The sequence below is a fragment of the Chiloscyllium plagiosum genome, unplaced genomic scaffold, assembly GCF_037043375.1.
Source record: "Chiloscyllium plagiosum isolate Xiang-an unplaced genomic scaffold, Cpla_swu_hap1 HiC_scaffold_8, whole genome shotgun sequence".
In the NCBI taxonomy this organism is placed as follows: domain Eukaryota; kingdom Metazoa; phylum Chordata; class Chondrichthyes; order Orectolobiformes; family Hemiscylliidae; genus Chiloscyllium; species Chiloscyllium plagiosum.
The window spans coordinates 67,688,444-67,707,897 of NW_028270146.1; the positions used below are offsets into that span (position 1 = coordinate 67,688,444).

A 19,454-nucleotide genomic window follows, 5' to 3' on the forward strand; every position below is an offset into this window, starting at 1 on the left:
ACTTCCAAAATGCAAGAAAATAAATGCATCACAAAGCTGCTTACTCTACCTCCACGAATGTCTGTAAAGTTCAATTTAGTAGTTTACCCCACCCCCACCTGACAGCTTGAGAGCATAACAATCTAGCTAAAAGGTAAAGGTTCAGAAGTCAGTCAGAACTGTCTTGTCAATTACCTTTTCTTATACAGTTATTTAATTCCAAAAACAACTATTTACAAAAATAATTGATCTTAAACGCAGTTATTTAAGTTTATAGATGCCAGTAAGATACTGTCCTACAGAGATAATAAAATAACCCACTAATCACCCTTATGTTGCCACATGCACACAATCATCTTTGCTCCTAGTACTAGCACAAGAACAAGTTTATGCAGACTATAAAACTGTCAGCTCTCAATAAACAAATGTATCCCCAGTGGGTTCACTTTTGCTGTCTACAAACTTACTACAGTATCTAATCACCATTTATCATCTACAAAGTAACTAGAATATACAAGCACCACTTATCAAGACTAAAATAAATAAGATTTTACTATCAATGAAATAGGAAAATGTATTAAATGGATGGATTTAGAAAGTTAAGAATAATTAATTCCTCATCTAGACAGTGTTGGCAGTCAGGTGATTGAGTAACGTAGCATTTTCTAACAGGTAACTCAGTGCCTATTTATGAATTAAATGCAGATTTACATGAATGCAGACAGAATGTTTTTCTTTTATTTTCTAGTGTTAGTGTGGTCAACCTGTAAACTGCAAATCTGCCTGAAGCACGTCCATTATAAGTGAACATTCAAATGATGAGCAAAAAGAAGAGCACTATATAAATGCTCTGCTAATGCAATGTTAAACTACATTATCTATATTTTGCCAAAGAATGATGAAGCTTTTCAGTTGAAGGACAAGAATTAACCATTGCACATATATCACTGAAAAAAAATCTCAGCTGGTATCTTATACATTTTCCCAGAAGGTGGAATTGATGAGAAATGGGAGAAGGAAAAAATAAATATAGGATGTCAATATCCTTTAACATTTTGCAAGATCATTAAATGCACAGAACAAGAGAATTCAGAGATATTACTTTTCAAAATAAGTAATTAAAATGAATGAATTAAAGATTAGTTATTAGTTAATAATATAATTTGTTGAACATTTAAAAGCCAATGGTAAAACCCAACTATGTAGATAATTCTAATTCAAGTGGATACTCAAATGAAACTGGATATAGGTATAATTATAGCTCCAAAAATCAAAGACATCTTCACAAGACAAATCTACTGCAAGTTCAATAAAGCATAATTGGATCAACAGTACAGAATTTAATATTGGACATGATGTATGTAGAATATTCCTACATGCTGACTCAGAATGGATGCTTTATCTATTACTTTATCTTGGCTTGATTTAAAACATTTGTGATAAGAGTGTCATGGCGAATTTCTACTTAAATGTCAGTAAAAAGAACTTTTAGGTCCCAGTGAATTTAAATTGGCAATACAAATCATGGTGCAGGGCCTGACTTGACTTGATGCAAGTGGAGTCAAGTTCAAGGCAAGTATTTGTCTCACATTTTCATGGTGCAATACAGAGATCTCCTGTTCACTTCTTCGCCTATTTAGCCTCAATTTAACTGTCTAACTTTAGGGAAACAGTTTTGTCTATGCTTGAATTCAGGTGCAGGTAGTACTTTCTCCTATACAGTTCAGTTAAAGTTAGTGTAAAGAAAAAATTAAAGAGAGAGAAAAAAATTAACATTTCAAGTCAGTAACCCTTCATCAGAACTGGGAATATGTAGGGATGCAACAGTTCAACGGTGAGACAGGAAAAGGCCAGTCGGAGAGTAAAAAATAAAAGGAAAGTTATATGATGGAACAGAAGGCAGGAGAGACTAAATAGCAAAGTAATGATATAATGAAAAAGAGAGGAAAAAAGCTTTGTATCATCAAAAGAAACCTTTCCCTCTGCAGTACTCTAGTCCACTCCTCAATCACCCCAATCCAATCTCTTTCCTTTGGCATCTTACTATGCAAACACAGGAGTTGAAACATCTGCTCTTTGACATCTTCCCTTGTCAGTGCCTAAGGCCCCCACATATTTTCCATGTACAACTGTGATTTACTCACGCGTGTACTTCTTTCAGTTTAGTAGACTGGATTCACTATTCATCCATAACTTCATGGCATGTTGACATGCTCATTCTGTTAAAAGAATGATTTCTAATTAAAGGACCCACATAATGATTCAGCAAACCTAACAAGTAGGTGGATTTCTCAGGCAGTACTAAATGCAAGAAAGGAAGGGAGACATGGAAAGGCTGAACCACTTAGTGTCTCACCCTTACTTGGAGATCCTGTTGTGGAATTTGAGGAGCTACTGAAGGAAGAGGACAACCTCTCCAACCAAGCAGGCATGTTGAAGTGGCGATAGAAATCATCAACAAGAGTGTAATCTTTCCAACCTGGAGACAGAACACCTAGAGAATCCAGGATTTCAGAAGGTCGTGATACTTTTGGATGGCAAGCCACTCATTCTGACTAGCCCAATACTCCACAGAACTACACATCTTGCAGTGCCAGACCCTGTGTTGAGGATGCTACCTCCTTCCAACTCAATCTCAGTGTCCATCACCTCTGTCCTATGGATAGGCTGAGAAGAAAGTAGCTGGTGGTCTTACTACTGCTGCTGGAGCAGTTGTGGTCTTGCAACTCTGTTTTTGACCCTCAGTGGAAAGGCAAAAGCTGTTCCCATGCTGCAGTGACATTTGGCTGCAGAAGGCAAATAAGTACCAGACAGCTGAAGTGCTTTCCAAGACATTGACAATTATCTGACCAGAGAAAACATATGGAACAACGGTTTTTTGAATGCCATGGCTGGAGTTCCTCAATTTTGCTGCTCAATACCTTCATAGTTTTTTATCATGGTTTCACTTAAAATGACCTTCTGATGTTCTATCAATTTGCTGGCTGTGAAGGATTGCCAATATATCAGGGAATGGGTCCCATAGCTGGGAAATCCAGATTTCAAGATTAAAGCACATCATGACTGACTTCTTGACAACTTCAAAAGCTACTCTGTCAATAGCCAGAAGAGATAGGATCATGTCATGATTGCCTCCTGATGCCAATTTGATGTTTTTTCCCAATCCACCAAACATGAATCACATCGAACAGTTTGGGAGAATCCTGCCAATTAACTCTGCTCCTCTCTCTGTACAGATGCTGCCAGACTGACTGAATATTTGCAGTATCTTCTGTTCTTACTTTAGATTCTCAGTGTCCATAGTGGTTTTCTCCCACAGAATCAAATGGCTCTACTTGACAAGATATTATCTACATCTTCTAGTCTCAGTCGGCAGGTCGGGCAGCATTTGGACTGAGACCAATAACTGCAGCATACCTGCAATTTTAAGCACATTGATTTTCATTGAATGATCAATGCACATCATTGATCAACTAATCTCTGAAATTAGGGCCACATGAGTTTTTAGTCTTCATCAGCTACACAGTACATGCAATATGCAATGGGCAGCTTGTGCTGTTTAAATAGTTGTTCTAATTAATTTGCATTAATTGTAGGCTAATAGTCTACAGAACTTGAAGTTCCAGAGTGGAAATTACAAAAGTACAAAGATTATATTTTTCTACAATTCTACAATCACAATTTAAGACAGAATTTGGGTCACATAAACTGCCTAAATGAATATGATACCTGCTCGCATAGTAATCAATGGAATGCCAAACACAACTATTCTTGAAATGAATTAAACTGCTATTTTCCTGACCCACCAGCAGCCACTCCTTGAATTCCTTTGTTAAAGTTATTGGTGTTTTTCATTGAACTTGAAGTAATCAGAGTATTTTGCAGCTTCCCTTCTCGAAATTTGATTCCAGTTGTCCTGCTAAGATGCATTTTTGAGTGGTCCATTCTGTCCTGCTAATTTAACATAAATAAGATCCTGTCAAATCTATCACATTCTTTGCTTCATGAACTCAAATCAGACTGCCAGTTCTAATTGTACACCCCTTTACTCTCAAGGTATGCATCTTCAAACTTTTCCTGACCTGTGTTATGTTATCATAACAATTTATCTTACTCCAGATCAAACATTCTTAGAACATGAAAGTTTGCCTCACTCATAATATCACACCAGATGGTCCTGTTATCCTTTTAGCAATACTTAAGGTTATAGAAGCTAAAATTAATTGTCAAGTTATTATCACCTTTAACGTTTATACCTAACCATCAACGATGAAACTCACCTTGGCCAGTTCACATGCAGATCTGGTTGTCTATGTCACAATCTATAGTTCTGCCCCCCAGCAAATCATTTGGTCTTGTCTTGAGCATCTCCAAAGTTTTCACATGAATGTGTGCAAAATCATGTACTTTAAAATGGGTTGATATTTTGATATATCACCAAAATTACACTAAGGGCTATCCGCCTCTCTAGTGTCTAATTACATTGTAATTGATGCCTGAAAATCTTTCCATTTTCTCACAAATTCCTCATAGTTTTGACATCTACCCAGTCACTTCTTACTTTGCATAAACATCCTTTCTAGAATTATTCAAATTTATGCTCTAACATATGGGTGATTATGAGATGAGCAGTAAAACTTCCATTGCACTATTCTGAAGTAGTTCTGGTGAGTTATCCCCAAGTGTCCTGACAAATATTTTTCTCAATCATCATTATAACAATCAGATTGTCTGGTCACTATCACATTGTTATAAGATGTGCATTTGCTGAGCACAAATGAGTTTTGTCTTTCCTACATTGCAAAAGTGACTGCATTTCAAAACATACTTTTTTGGTTGTGGAGTGCCTTCAGCAGTGATCATGAAGAGATCTATAAATGCAACTTTTTTTTGCCTTTTTGTTATAACAAAGTTTTCATAGTCCAGCTAGATCATAGAGCTGCTCTCTCAGTAGAGAGAGATGATTGGTGGTGGTTTAACCTGAGGGTAACCACACCTCAATCTTCAAAAGTTTCATAGCCACAAATCAACTTCTTGAATAATTAGAATCAAATACTGTACCCTTCCTGATGAAACATTGTTTTAAAGCAGTGGCCAAGACTCCTGTAACTGGTGGCATCACCTTGTCCTCTTTGAATTTGGAACCTAGGAATAAAAGAAAATGAATTTTAATAAATCCAGCTAAAAAAATGAGTTAAGTACAAGCTATCTCCATTCATTGTTGCCATAAAATAGCTAAAGCATGCCAGGCAAAACTGTATTTCCAAAGACAAACATGAAGTTGAATTTCATTGATATGTACTCATCTAGACCGAAAAAAATCAATTCATAAAGAAAATACCAATTTAAACAGACAAGAAGGTGCTAAGTGGTGGATTATGTTGGCATGGAGTCAGTATCTACTACAAGCAAAATGTATTTGCATAGGTATTGTGTAGCAGCAAGTAAACATCCTATTGTTTGCTCTCCAGATAAACAAAATCATGACTGTATAAATCTAGGCATGGAGAATTGAGATATTATTCTTTTAATTTCCAAAAATGGCTTACAGAATCCAGTAATCATAAATGAAAATGTTTATCCTTGTTTGATTTAAATTATAAAATACATTAAAATTCTAGATTTCTTAAAGAACAAGTATTTTGTGTAATGTCACAAAAAGTTCTGTAACTGGTCAATGAATACCTATTACAACTCAGAATTCCCATAGTCTCCAATTCAGGAGGAGGAATTAACTCATGAAATACATTTCTGGACTTAAGTCAATTGGCTAGCGGTAGTTGGCACCAAGGATTGCTAGTTGTAAAGTTCACACAGCATTTTTCACACTATAACTGAGTCGAGATGTGGCATGATGTACTGTGGCTGCTGCTTGGCTGATACCAGCCTCCATGGACAGAGAATAACAAGGGACATGCACTGAGATCATGGTGCCCAGTGTCCAATATAGAGATCCTTTGGAGTGAGTGGAAGCTGCAGTCACCAGGTACCCACTCTGATTTCCATGTCGAGATTGCTTGATGTCTAGCTTTTTTGGCTAGGTATGATAGGAAGCTGAGCATTAGTGAGATGAGCTGGACCACTAATAGGTGTTTGTCATGCTATAAGCTTCCTTAATTCGCAATTCACTATTGACTGGCGAGGAACTTGCCATGCTGCTTGTCAAAAAATTATAAGACGATGTGAGATGTTTCCGATTTTGAACTAGGCCTCACCGGACTCTTTGTCCAACTCTGCCCCAAATCTCAACATTGCCCACATCACTTAGACATTTACAAGACTCTACCATTAATAGGCAACATTTAGAAACAAATCTTATAGATCAAAGAGAACTGATTGTAAAACAAAATACAGAATGCTTTTGTGGAAGGAGTACCTGCAAAAATGAAAACAATTTGCATTTTTCAGATTTGTCAACTTAAAAGTGATACTTCATTATTTGCCTTCAACCTGAATCAAATCATAAATCAATACATTAATGAATTACATTTCAGACAAAGTTCAGTATATATTGAATGAAAATGCAAACATACTAGACATCTTGAAATTGCATGTTTGTGTTTTAAATGCCAGTGTAGAGAAAATAAAATGGCATGATTGAAAAAAATAAACCAAGTCAATTTTAACACCACAACTTTGATCCATTCTTAAAATCTTTCAATTTAGCAATAGTTGAAAGCAATAAAGCAGGGTTAAAACAAAGAATGCTTAGTTCCTGTAAATAGTGGGGAGGGTAAAAAGGTTCTTTTGATGAATAGGGTGAATAGATTGGTGAAAGGGGTCAGGATTGATTTGAGCCAGTTACTGTAAAGGACAGTTAATTTTCCAGAATATTTCAAATTCACACCACTAGAAGAAGAGTATTTTGACACCAGCACAGCTGTCAAAATTGCATATATTTACTTAATTTCCACATGATCATTATTAAATTTGGTACTTAGTTCTTCAACTGATTCCTTTCAAAGTATGGAAAAGTTGAAATTAATCTGTTTCCCTAGTATGGCATTGGTCAATAGAAACCATAATCCAAAAGGTTTGTTTTTATAAATACTGCAGACAAGTACTACTTTTACTGTGGTTGGAAAGGAGCCATTTTTTGAAGAGTCTAATTAACTCCATAAATAGTGAACTAAGGCTGACCAAAATTGTTTACAGAACCCACAGGGGAATCTGTTGGTTCCTGAAGATTTATCATTTTGCATGTTGTAAAAGGTTCCTTTGACAATTGTACTCAAAGCTTCAAATCATCCAATAATTAGTGAAATACTTTCAATGACAAACAAATTAAACATGAGTAAGATTAATTGCAGAAATATGTTGTCTGGTTCAAAATTTGTTCACTAGCATGTCACTCAGTTTCCTATCTAAACAAATATCTATTTATTAAATATTTCACGTTCAAAAAGGATTAACAATTGCATTGAGAAGTATAAATCTTCTGTTCACTTTATAAATTATTTATTTCTCACATGAACTGTTTATGTATTATGGTTTCTGCTACCAAACTTCCTCATTCCTCATGTATACAATTAATCATCAACAAGCCTTACTGAGATGCAGAATGTATATAAGATTCAGAGTAGCTCATTTAACTGCCAACACAAAAGAAATAGCTAAAGCCTCCTCTTCACCAAACTGTAGATGTTTAGTGAACTGCAACAAACTTAACAGGCTAGTTTATGCAATTTGAGTTGATACATAGTGATTTTGGCATTCAGTTAACATTGCTCTGCATATCGTCTACAAAATCATCTGTAGTACACTGCAGATTTTCAATTTCAATCTGTTCCGAGCAACAAGTTACATGCACACTGAAATATGTTCATGCACAGGATGCTAAAGTCTCACAACCTGGATTGCAGTTGTCTTGGAATGCCTTTGCCATTGGACCAAGGCCATTTTCTGTTGAGCCCATATGCAAAGCTTGTGCAAGAATTAGTCCATATTGAAAAAAATGCACAAGTATCTCCACTCATCAAACTGAAACATAGGACTTGGAACATCAGCACCTTCATGGACAACTTTAAGAGATACAGATCTGAGTGTCACATTGACATCATAGCTCATAGTCCCTATGAAAAAAGCATGGCAGCAACATTACAATGTAAAGTGTTGGGTAATTGAGTTCAGTTTCCGTTATGCCATATATTCCCAAATAGACCATGTCACCATGCAATCCCCTCTAGACCTAGCTTTCACTAACATCTTTGTCACTTTCCATGAGAAGTGTGTTTTAAACAGAATAACTGCTAACCTCCTAACCATTGCATGATCTGACATGTCGATGAAATATTGGTTACATTTGAATCGGCAGCTACATCTAAGAATTTCCCGACATACCATAACAGATTTCATCCTACACTCAGATTCATCTTTGAAATGCAGCAGTCAAATCAATTTCCTTGATGTGCTGGTTGAGAAATCTGTTCACTACCACCTACCACAAACCTATGAGCCCTGGTCAATAAATGCCTTGGGGCTCCTACAGTTCCATGCATTACAGCATCAACCTTAGTGGCACCTCATGTTTGGAATCATGTACTCAACATGTAAACCTGATACTGAGATAGTGCAATTCTGTGTAATGACTATACTGATCAAATCTTCCATGAATTTGCACTGTGTATTGAACAAACTCACAGAAGGGCCATTTTCATGCCTGGAAAGTCTACTACCCTGAAAAGGGAAGACGTCTCAAAAGTTTGAGCAAAAGATACAGTTAACTGTCTTACACTGAAACTTTGCAGTGAAGACATAAGTGATATTTGCTATCAAGCTAAAAGGATGTCCAGCCCACCATACAAATTTGTGTTAGTTTGATGCCAGGAATGTACGCCATAGTTCGCAATAACTGGCAGGTCACATCAAACAACATCTCCCTTTGACTGTCACAGTAAGCATGTGCCAACCATGCTCACCCAGTCCCTGTATGCAAAACTCAAACACAGTGTCCAACATGAGATGTGACTATACCATTCGCAACATTTACTAAATATTTAAACTCACCAAGAATTATTCAAGAAATCAGTTTCAGATTATCAGTTGTGCTTGTAATTTGATTCACATGCTTGTGGTGTAAGGTACATTTAGTTACACAAAGGATTCTGTCCTTTTTTGGCAAAAGAACATGTCCAAATATTGTACATTTTCACTGAGGACAGAGCATAGAGACAGGAAATCCTTGTTTTATCCCCATACTGATGTCTGACTTATCACGACTTGCCTTGTTTGAATTTTAGTCATTAGGTAAACAAGTTAAGAAGGCATGCTGCATCTCCATGCCAACCACAATACAAGCAAACAGCATTCTCTTCTCATGCTATATAAGTTATTGTTTCCTTTCTCAAGTTGGTTTTCTTGAACTGCATCCTGCTCAGTGCGTGACAAAATATTCTGATATCATGCCTCTTTTCAGCAATGCTTTAAGTACTGTACAATCAAACAATTATTGACAGTGTGTTCAGTTGTGGGACCACACTTTATGAAGAATTGTAAAGTCTTAGGTGGAGTGCAGAAGAGATTTGCCAGAATGGTGCCGGAGATGAGGGACATCAATCACATGCAGAGACTGGAGAGAATGTGGCTTTTCCTTCTTAGGATAGAGAAGAGGAGATTTAACAGGGATGTTAAAATCATGAACAGTTGTGATAGAATAATTAAGGAGGATCTGTTCAATGGCAGAACAGTCAGTACCAGAGAGGACAGATTTAAGACGATTGGCAAAAGATAGAAAGAAGGGAAAAAGTGAGGACTGCAAATGCTGGAGATCAAAGTTCAAACATCTGGTGCTGGAGAAGCACAGCAGGTCAGGCAGCATCTGAGGAGCAGTAGAGTCTATGATTTGGGCATAAGCCCTTCATCAGGAAAGTTGGTAGGGGGAAGAGGCTGAGAGATAAATAGGGCGGTGGGGGTGGGGGTGGGTGCAAGCTGGGAAGGCGATAGGTAGATGCAGGGGGATGATTGTGATAGGTCGGTGCGGAGGAAGATGGAAAGGTAGGACAGGTCAAGAGTGTAGTGCTGAGTTGGAGGGTTGGATCTGCGATGAGGTGGGGGGAGGGAAGATTAGGAAACTAGTGATGTTGATATTGATGTTGTGCAGTTGAGAGTTCCAAGGTAGAAGATGAAGCATTCTTCCTCTAGTCGTCAGGAGGCTAAGATTTGGCGGTGGAGGAGGCCCAGGACTTGCATGTCCTTGGCAGAGTGGGAGGGCCAGTTGAAGTGGTCGGCCACAGCATGGTGGGGTTGTTTGGTGCATGTGTCCCAGAGACATTCCCTAAAATTTTCTGCAACCTGGCATCCTGCCTCCCTGATGTAGAGGAGACCACATTGAGAGCAACGGACACAAACCTGACTGGCCCGGCCGAACTATTGTCTCAGCCTGCTTGTGCCCCACCGAACTTATCTCCTCATACTCTTCATACTGTCCTGTCCCCCTTGGTCCAGGAACGTCCCACGTGCATTCAGGACACTACACATGCCCTCGATCTCCTCCATGGCTTTCGTTTCCCTGGCCCCCAACGTCTAATCTTCACCATGGACATCCAGTCCCTATACACATCCATCCTCCATGGCAAAAGCCTTCAAGCCAGCCACTTCTTCCTCTCCCACCAACACAACCAGTCCCTCTCCACCAACACACTCATTCAATTTGTGGTACTGGTCCTCAACCTCAAACATTCTCCTTCAAATACTCCTACTTCCTTCAGACCAAAGGGGTAGACATGAGCACCCACATGGGGCCCAGATATGCCTGCCTCTTCGTTGGATATGTGGAACAGTCCATCTTTGGCGGTTACACTGACATCATTCTCCACCTTTTCCTCTGCTACATTGATGACTGTATCGGAGCCATCTCATGCTCCCATAGGAGGTTGAACAGTTCATCAACTTCACTAACACCTTCCACCCTGACCTTAAGTTCAGCTGAACCATCTTGGACACCTCCCTCTCCTTCCTGGACCTCTCCATCCCCATCTCCGCCAACTGATTCAACCTGGAAATTTATTCCAAACCCACCAACTCCCACAGCTGCTTTGACTATACCTCCTCCCATCCCCCCCCATAAAAATGCAATCCCTTACTTGCATTTCCTCCGCCACTGCCATATCTGTTCCAAGGAGGAGCAATTCCACTCCAGAACATCCCAGATGGCCTCCTATTTCAAGAACTGCAATTTTCCCACCCAAGTGATCAACAATGCCCTCCAGCGCTTCTCTTCCACTTCCCTGAACCCCATTATCTTTAGCCATTTCTGCCACCTACAATCAGACTCCATCACCACAGATATATTTCCCTCCCCACCCCTATCTGCGTTCTGCAGAGACCATTCCCTATGTGACTCCCTCATGATGTCCACATCTTCCACTAGCACACCCTCCACTCCTGGCACCTTCTCTTGTCACCACAGGAGGTGTAAAACTTGCAACCACACCTCCCTCCTCACCTCCATCCAAGGTACCAAAGGATCCTTTCACATCCAACAGAGATTTTCTTACACGTCCAAACACCTCATCTACTGTGTCTGTTGCTCTTGGTGTGGTCTCCTCTACATTGGGGAGACAGGACGCCAACTTGCGAAATGTTTCAGGGAACATCTCTAAGACACATACACCAAACAACCCCACTTCCTTGTGGCTGACCACTTCAACTCCCCCTCCCATTCCACCAAGGACATGCAAGTCCTGGGCTGCCTCCATTGCCAAATCCAAGCCACCTGAAGACTGGAGGAAGAACGTCTCATCTTCTACCTTGGGACCCTTCAACCACACAACATTAACATCGACTTCACTAGTTTCCTGATCTCTTCTCCTCCTACCTCAGCCCAGATCCAACCCTCCAACTCGATACTGCCCTCTTGACCTACTTGTCCATCTTCCTTCCCACCAACTGCTCCACCCTCCCCACTGCTCTATCACAATCACCCCCCACCTGCATCGACCTTTCATCTTCCCAGCTACCTTCTCCCCGGCCCTACCCCAACCGTCCTATTTATCTCTCAGCCCCCTTCACCCCACTACCTCCACCCCCACAGTCCTGATGAAGAGCTTATACCCAAAACGTCCATTCCCATGGTCCTCGGATGCTGCCTGACCTGTTGTGCTTTTCGAGTGCCACACCTTTCGACAAAAGATATATAGAGACCAAAATGAAGAAATAACTTTAACAATATTGTAATTTGGAGTGCTCAGCCTGAAATATTGTTGAGAGCATATTCAATGGTAACATTCAAAAGGAGCTTTATGAAACATCAAGTGAAAACTATTTGTGAAGCTTTGGGAAAAAAGCAGGAGAATAGAAATAGGTGGATAAATGACACAAGATGAGTCTAATATCCTTCCCACTTATGTACTTGATAAAGCAGCTAACTCACTGCTTTCCTCCCTCAGCTTCTGCACCGAGCAGATGATTTCAATTGCCATCTCAATCGATCATGCTTCCTTTCCTCTGATTTTACTGCCCGTTTATCCTCCCTACAACTCTCTGGACACAGAAATTCCAAATCCTTATTTATCACCATTCCCTCAATCATGTCACTAAAGGTGATCTCATTATTTCCATAAAACTAATCATAGATAAGGCTATCCTTGATGTTACTTACTGGTAGTCATACAATCCTCCAATCACACCAACACACAAATGGCACAAAATACGTTTCCACGCTCTGCAACAACATTTGGCATCCCACCAAATGCCTCTGGAAATCCAAGCACAACATTTCTGGAGGACACACTCATCCAAAGCATGTTGTCCCTTCGAAGAACTCCAATAAAACAGCCAGACATTATTTTCCCCGACAAAACATTCCAACTTCTCCTGACCACCTCAAGCTCCTTCAAGTACACAGTCACTATTCCTCTAACAATCATAGAACATAGAACATAGAACAATACAGCACAGAACAGGCCCTTCGGCCCACGATGTTGTGCCGAACTTCTAACCTATATTAAGTACCCATCCATGTACCTATCCAAATGCCGCTTAAAGGTCGCCAATGATTCCGACTCTACCACTCCCACGGGCAGCGCATTCCATGCCCCCACCACTCTCTGGGTAAAGAACCCACCCCTGACATCTCCCCTATACCTTCCACCCTTCACCTTAAATTTATGTCCCCTTGTAACACTCTGTTGTACCCGGGGAAAAAGTTTCTGACTGTCTACTCTATCTATTCCTCTGATCATCTTATAAACCTCTATCAAGTCACCCCTCATCCTTCGCCGTTCCAACGAGAAAAGGCCGAGAACTCTCAACCTATCCTCGTACGACTTCCTCTCCATTCCAGGCAACATCCTGGTAAATCTTCTCTGCACCCTCTCCAAAGCTTCCACATCTTTCCTAAAGTGAGGCGACCAGAACTGCACACAGTACTCCAACTGTGGCCTAACCAAAGTCCTGTACAGCTGCAACATCACTTCACGACTCTTGAATTCAATCCCTCTGCTAATGAACGATAATACTCCATAGGCCTTCTTACAAACTCTATCCACCTGAGTGGCAACCTTCAAAGATCTATGTACATAGACCCCAAGATCCCTCTGTTCCTCCACCTGACTAAGAACCCTACCATTAACCCTGTATTCCGCATTCTTATTTGTTCTTCCAAAATGGACAACCTTACACTTGGCAGGGTTGAACTCCATCTGCCACTCCTCAGCCCAGCTCTGCATCATATCTAAGTCCCTCTGCAGCCGACAACAGCCCTCCTCACTGTCCACAACTCCATCGATTCAAAAATCATATTAAATATCTATTTAATTCTGTTCATTTTAAATGTAAATGTTCTGTTCTCTCCCAAATTGTCCTAAGGTGCAGCATCTGTAGGTTTTATTTTTGTCTCTTAAGTTAGTAGTGGTCAGCCAAATGTTTGAAATGTTGTAGTCTGCCTTGGATAGGTGCAGTCAGTGATGCTAGGAAGGGGAGTCCCAAGATTTGACTCAGAACCAGTTGAGGAAAAGCAATGCAGTTCTAAGTAGTCATTGATAGTGTAGAAATTGAGTCTTGCTGAATGAAGAGACACCCCGTTGCAGAGGGTTCAAATATATAATGTGGGGGGTAGTGTGTTGGTGTGGTTGGAGGATTGGCTGACTGGAAGTATATAATATCAAGGATAGACTTGTCTGATTGATTAGAGTCTAGATTAGAGTGGTGCTGGAAAAGCACAGCAGGTCAGGCAGCATCCGAGGAGCAGAAAAATTCAGGCAAAATCTACAAGCCTGACCACCCTGGCCGACCCATTGTCTCAGGCTGCTCCTGCCCCACTGAACTCATCTCCACTGAATTCATCTCCACCTACCTCGATACTGTCCTATTCCCCCTAGTCCAGGAACTTAAAAACAAGGACAGCACCTCCGGTCCTCACCTTCCACCCTACCAACCTTCATATAAACTGCATCATCCGCCGACATTTCCGCCACTTCCAAACGGACCTCACCACCACGGATATATTTCCCTCCCCACCCCTTTCCACTTTCTGCAAAGATCATTCCCTCCGTAACTACCTGGTCAGGTCCATGCCCCCCCCCAACAACCCACCCTCCCCTCCTGGTACCTTCCCCTGCCACCACAGGAATGGCAAAATCTGCACCCACACCACTCCCCCCTCCCCCCGCCCCCACCTCCATTGAATGTCCCAAAGGAGCCTTTCACATCCATCAAAGTTTCACCTGCACTTCCACCAATGTCATTTATTGTAGCCGTTGCTCCCAATGCGGTCTCCATTAAATTGGGGAGACTGGACGCCTTCTCACAGAGCACTTCAGGGAACATCTCCGGGACACCTGCACCAATCAACCCCACCGCCCCGTGGCCCAACATTTCAACTCCCCCTCCCACTCTGCCAAGGACATGCAGGTCCTGGGCCTCCTCCACCGCCACTCCCTCACCACCCAATGCCTGGAGGAAGAATGCCTCATCTCCTGCGTCGGAACACTTCAACTCCAGAGCATCAATGTGGACTTCACCGGTTTCCTTATTTCCCCTCCCCCCACCTTAACCCAGTTCCAACCTTCCAGCTCAGCACCATCCTCATGACCTGTCCTACCGGCCAATCTCCCTTCCCACCTATCTGCTCCACCCTCCTCTCTGACCTATCACCTTCACCCCACCTTCATCCCCACCTCCATCCACCTATTGTACTCTTGGCTACCTTATCCCCAGCCCCACCCCCCTCCCATTTATCTCTCCACCCCGGAGGCTCCCTGTCTTCATTCCTGATGAAGGGCTTTTGCTTGAAACATTGATTTTCCTGCTCCTCGGATGCCGCCTGACCTGCTGTGCTTTTCCATCATCATTCTAATCTAGACTCTGATCTCCAGCATCTGTAGTCCTCACTTTTGCCTTATCTGTGATTGACATGATGGAAATAATGAAATCACTTCTGGTGACATGGCCAAAGGGATGACGATGAATAAGGATTTGTTGTTAAAGCTTTGCATTTTGTAATCATCAGGATAGAATTGCAAAAATACTGAAGCTCAAACTGACCAATAATTTATACTTCATGAGAAGGGGGTGCTGATTGGTAGAGTTTCACCAAAGGCATGTGATAGAACTTTAATGGACATGCTCATCATCGTGTTTCATAGCAGGTACCTCATGGTATATAGTAGTCAATATCCATCTTACTGAGCTATATACCCATGCAGTAGGACACACAAAGAAAAATCTACATGTGAGAGGTGTATTTTGTCCTTTTTTTGAAGAGAGATTTTGAACCATAGGTGATGAGCTGTCTCTTCCAAGCTAAAAGTAAACTGCTTGTGAGGCCTTGGGGTTTTTAAAATATAAGTTGGAACAATAATAGCAGTATGAAGGGTGGAGTCAGGCTCCCACTGAATAAGTGCTTTTAGTAGTGGTTGGGGTTTTGAAGCTGGTTGTGGAAGGTGCTACATCCCTCTCTGTTGCAGCTGAAAGCTTAGGTTCGTGCTCTCTGCTGCCAGAATCACATTTGAAACAATCTGTTTTACTGACTATGCCTATGCATTTATGGGATGTCATTGTATTAGAACAATTGCTGTTTAGTAGTTAAATGATGTATCATTCTGTTAAGTTTTCCAATACAGTTAAAGTTATACCAATTCTTCTTTCTTTTATTTGTACATTAACGGTAGGGTAAGAATAAAGTGTGTTCTGCTTCAAGCCGAATAGTTTAATCTATGCAACACAACACCTTACACTTGCCTTTAAACAGATAAAAGTTAGGGTGTAGGCTATTGCCTTGATAAATTTAAAGGGGGTTTGGTTTGCTCCATAACATACAGTATATCATAATTGATAACGATCCCAGGCACACAAGTGTCATTGATTGTAGCACGCATGTGCACCTATCATGCATTGGAAGAAAAATTCAATAAATTCTTCAGCGCTATGTGACCCATGTCTCATCCTTATATATTGGGAGTGGCAGATCATCAGTATCTCATACGACTTCGTGTCATGGTGACAGTGCAGAAATAAAACTAGTAACTGCTTATAAAAGAATCCTCACTGAAGATTAGACAGCCCTAGAACATAAAGCAATAACTTTGCTGAGTACTTGCCTCTAAATTAGAAGAGCCAGAAAGCAAACTTACCTCCCCTCTATTTAAAGTTCAGGACATACTGAGTTAGAAACTATCCATCTCTACTCATAAAACAAAAAGATGACATTTCAGCCAGTTTCCTGAAATAAAAGCTAAGATGCACCAGTCAAATTTCTCTGCAGACAATGAGTCCCGATGGTTAGGTTACCTCCCCAGTGCTAAAGTTAAGGGCATTTCTTCTGGGCTGGAAAAACTTGCAGTGCGAGTGAAAAGATCCAGTTGTGGGTGGTTGTAAAAGTACCAACAGCAAGGGAAAGTCTAGAAAAGAGGTTCTGCCTTGAGATTATGAGCCGTTCAGGGTGAAATGAAAAAGCAGAGGGTGATCTGAGCCATGTGAAAATTGACATTTTGTAAAATAAGATTAGAGGGTAAATGCATGGCACAGTGGGAGAAATGGATTCCAATTCATGAGGCATTAGCTCCACTGGAAAAAGAGAGAACTATTCCCTTGGTACAGGCTTTATTTGAACTATGCTGGGACCAGTGTCCTGTTGAATTCTATAACAACAATTGTAGACTGCGCTTTAAAATAATTAGGGGGTGGGTGGGGATTCAACTGAAGGGAAGTTTTAAAAAATCAAAAAACAAAGTGGAGATACAAGGTGGTGAAGAGGTGAGAAATAATCAAAGTATGACAGAAAGGGGCTGAAAAAAACCAGAAAGATGCAACAGGAATTAAAAGCAGAATAAATAATAATGGTAAAATCTCAAAGTTTAAGGTTCGTTACCTGAATATACACAGCACTTGTAACAAGATAGAAGGGTTTGCAGTGCAAATAGAAATAAATGAATATGACTTGATGGCTATTGCATAGTTATAAGGTGACGAAGAGTGAGAACTGAATATTCAAGAGTATTTGACTTTTGAAAGTATAGGCAATAAGGAAAAAGTGGAGAGGTGGCTTTGTTCACAAACAAAGGCATAAGTGCAGGGGTGAGTAGGGATAAAGTTGCCAGTAGGACTCATCGACTCGCCTCAAAGTGTTGTCTCACTGCGAGACAAAGTATAAATTGGGAAACAATGTAGACATGTGAGTAGACATCATTACCATAATTTGCATATTGACTCAGATTGGCAAAGCTGACGTTGAAGATGAATTTCCAGAGCTCACCCACCGGAGATTGTTTCTTAGAGTTTTATGTTGACTTAAGCCCTGATCTCGTTCAATAGCAGAGCAGATTTGATGGGCTAATTGACCTAATTCTGCTCCTATGTCTTATGGCCTTAGGGTCTAGCTTGAATTGAAATTAATATTGCAAAAATTACATCATTTCTGCTCAAGCAAGCAGCTTTAAAATAAACTTTAACAAATACGTCAAGATTTCAATAACTAATGATCACATAATTCTGATCATATCCAGGATTTTAATTTTATTTGTACTGTATTTAAAATCTGAAGATGAATATTGCAACTTGTCTCTAGTTACTCCTTTTTGATATTTAGCCTATAAAAATCTTTGATTTGTGTATAAAAGGATATTCTGTACAATCCAGCTATTTACTCTCATAATAGTTAACACATCAAACAGCGCATAAACAAACCTGATTCATATATAAGTGGAGTTGATTATATTTAGTTTTGAAATTGTTTAAGTTTTTACAGTAACAAAAATCAATTCTTTGATGTAGACTATAATCTTAACTTGTGCAGATTGACTTTCTGTTTATTATGTAAAGTAGTTCTCATATTTACTTTCTACAACTTTTGTACTACAGCATAGCATAAATGAAAATGTCACAATTTGTTTTCATTAAACTAAAAGGGGGGTGTTATGTTGACATAGAAGTAAAAGAGGAGATTTAGAAATTACGTCAATATTTGTTAAATAATAAATAATGCACCTGCATATACTATCCAATTCTATGTATATTTAACGCTTACCCACATCATGTAGGACTGATCCCTTGCAAATTTCTGAAGTGAGCCCAAATAATGAGTCAGTGCAGGCTGTAGCCCATGTTGAATCTGGTGCTTGTGAGGCATCAAGATGATATGGGGGAAGCAAGAAATGATGCATATCAGCAGTTCAATAGGTAAAATTTAAAGGAATGTGGCCATTTGAAGGTAAAAAGCAGAATAGGAGGTAAAAAAACTGTTGCAATTTTTTACTTATACAAATTAAGCTTTTTAAGCTGGGACAAAAAAATGTGAAGTCAGGAAACAGAAAATTCAGGCAAACGATGCAGTAGAGCAGCATCTGATCTCCTTGTTTGATGGCTAATTAAATACAGATGCTCCTACATTTTGTGAAGAGTTTCCCGTTTGACATCCTAAGGCACTTTCTAGAAGGCAGCAGAGTGTACAGCTGTCAGAAGATATAGATATGGCCCATATCTTAACTAACAGTACCGTTTAACAGATAGTTGACCCAAGTTTGCATATCACAAAATTTTATCTTTCAATCTACTTAATATTTAACTTAATATTTGCTGTAACATGCTAAACTCTCACACAAGCTGACAGGTCTGAATTCATAATGTATGATCAATTCGGAAACACATTCAAGGTACAGCTGATGCTCTTGTCACATTCACACCGAATGGCACTTAGCAAAGTTAATGCCAGAGAAATGCAATTCAGACACCGACTTTCGGATATTCAGATGGAAAAACACATCTGTTCTTCATCTAAAATTGAACTCCATTTACACATACATGACAGTGAGCACCACTAATCTTGCCATTAGTTTGATGGCAAATGCTGCCTCAAATTTATTCCTCTTTTAAATTTTGTTGATAAAATATTTACACTTAAATTGACAAATATAAAAGAAATTTAAAGAGAGGTGGTCTACTCTTATCATTCACCAAACTTTGATACTCAATATTATGAATCAAATTTAACTTTTAATGGCAGGCAGATTGGTGAGGGTGAGATTAAATTTGTTTTTCTC

General features: G+C 40.0%; 1 protein-coding gene across 2 annotated transcripts in view; it reads right to left on the minus strand.

Annotated features, from left to right (window-relative positions):
* Positions 1-19,454, minus strand: part of slc25a21 (solute carrier family 25 member 21) — a 523,142-nt gene that overhangs the window by 77,668 nt on the left and 426,020 nt on the right. For both annotated transcript variants that reach the window (XM_043697848.2, XM_087989933.1), the window contains one exon: positions 5,041-5,124. In XM_043697848.2, the coding sequence (XP_043553783.1) occupies positions 5,041-5,124 (84 nt within the window). The remainder of the gene's footprint in view (positions 1-5,040; positions 5,125-19,454) is intronic.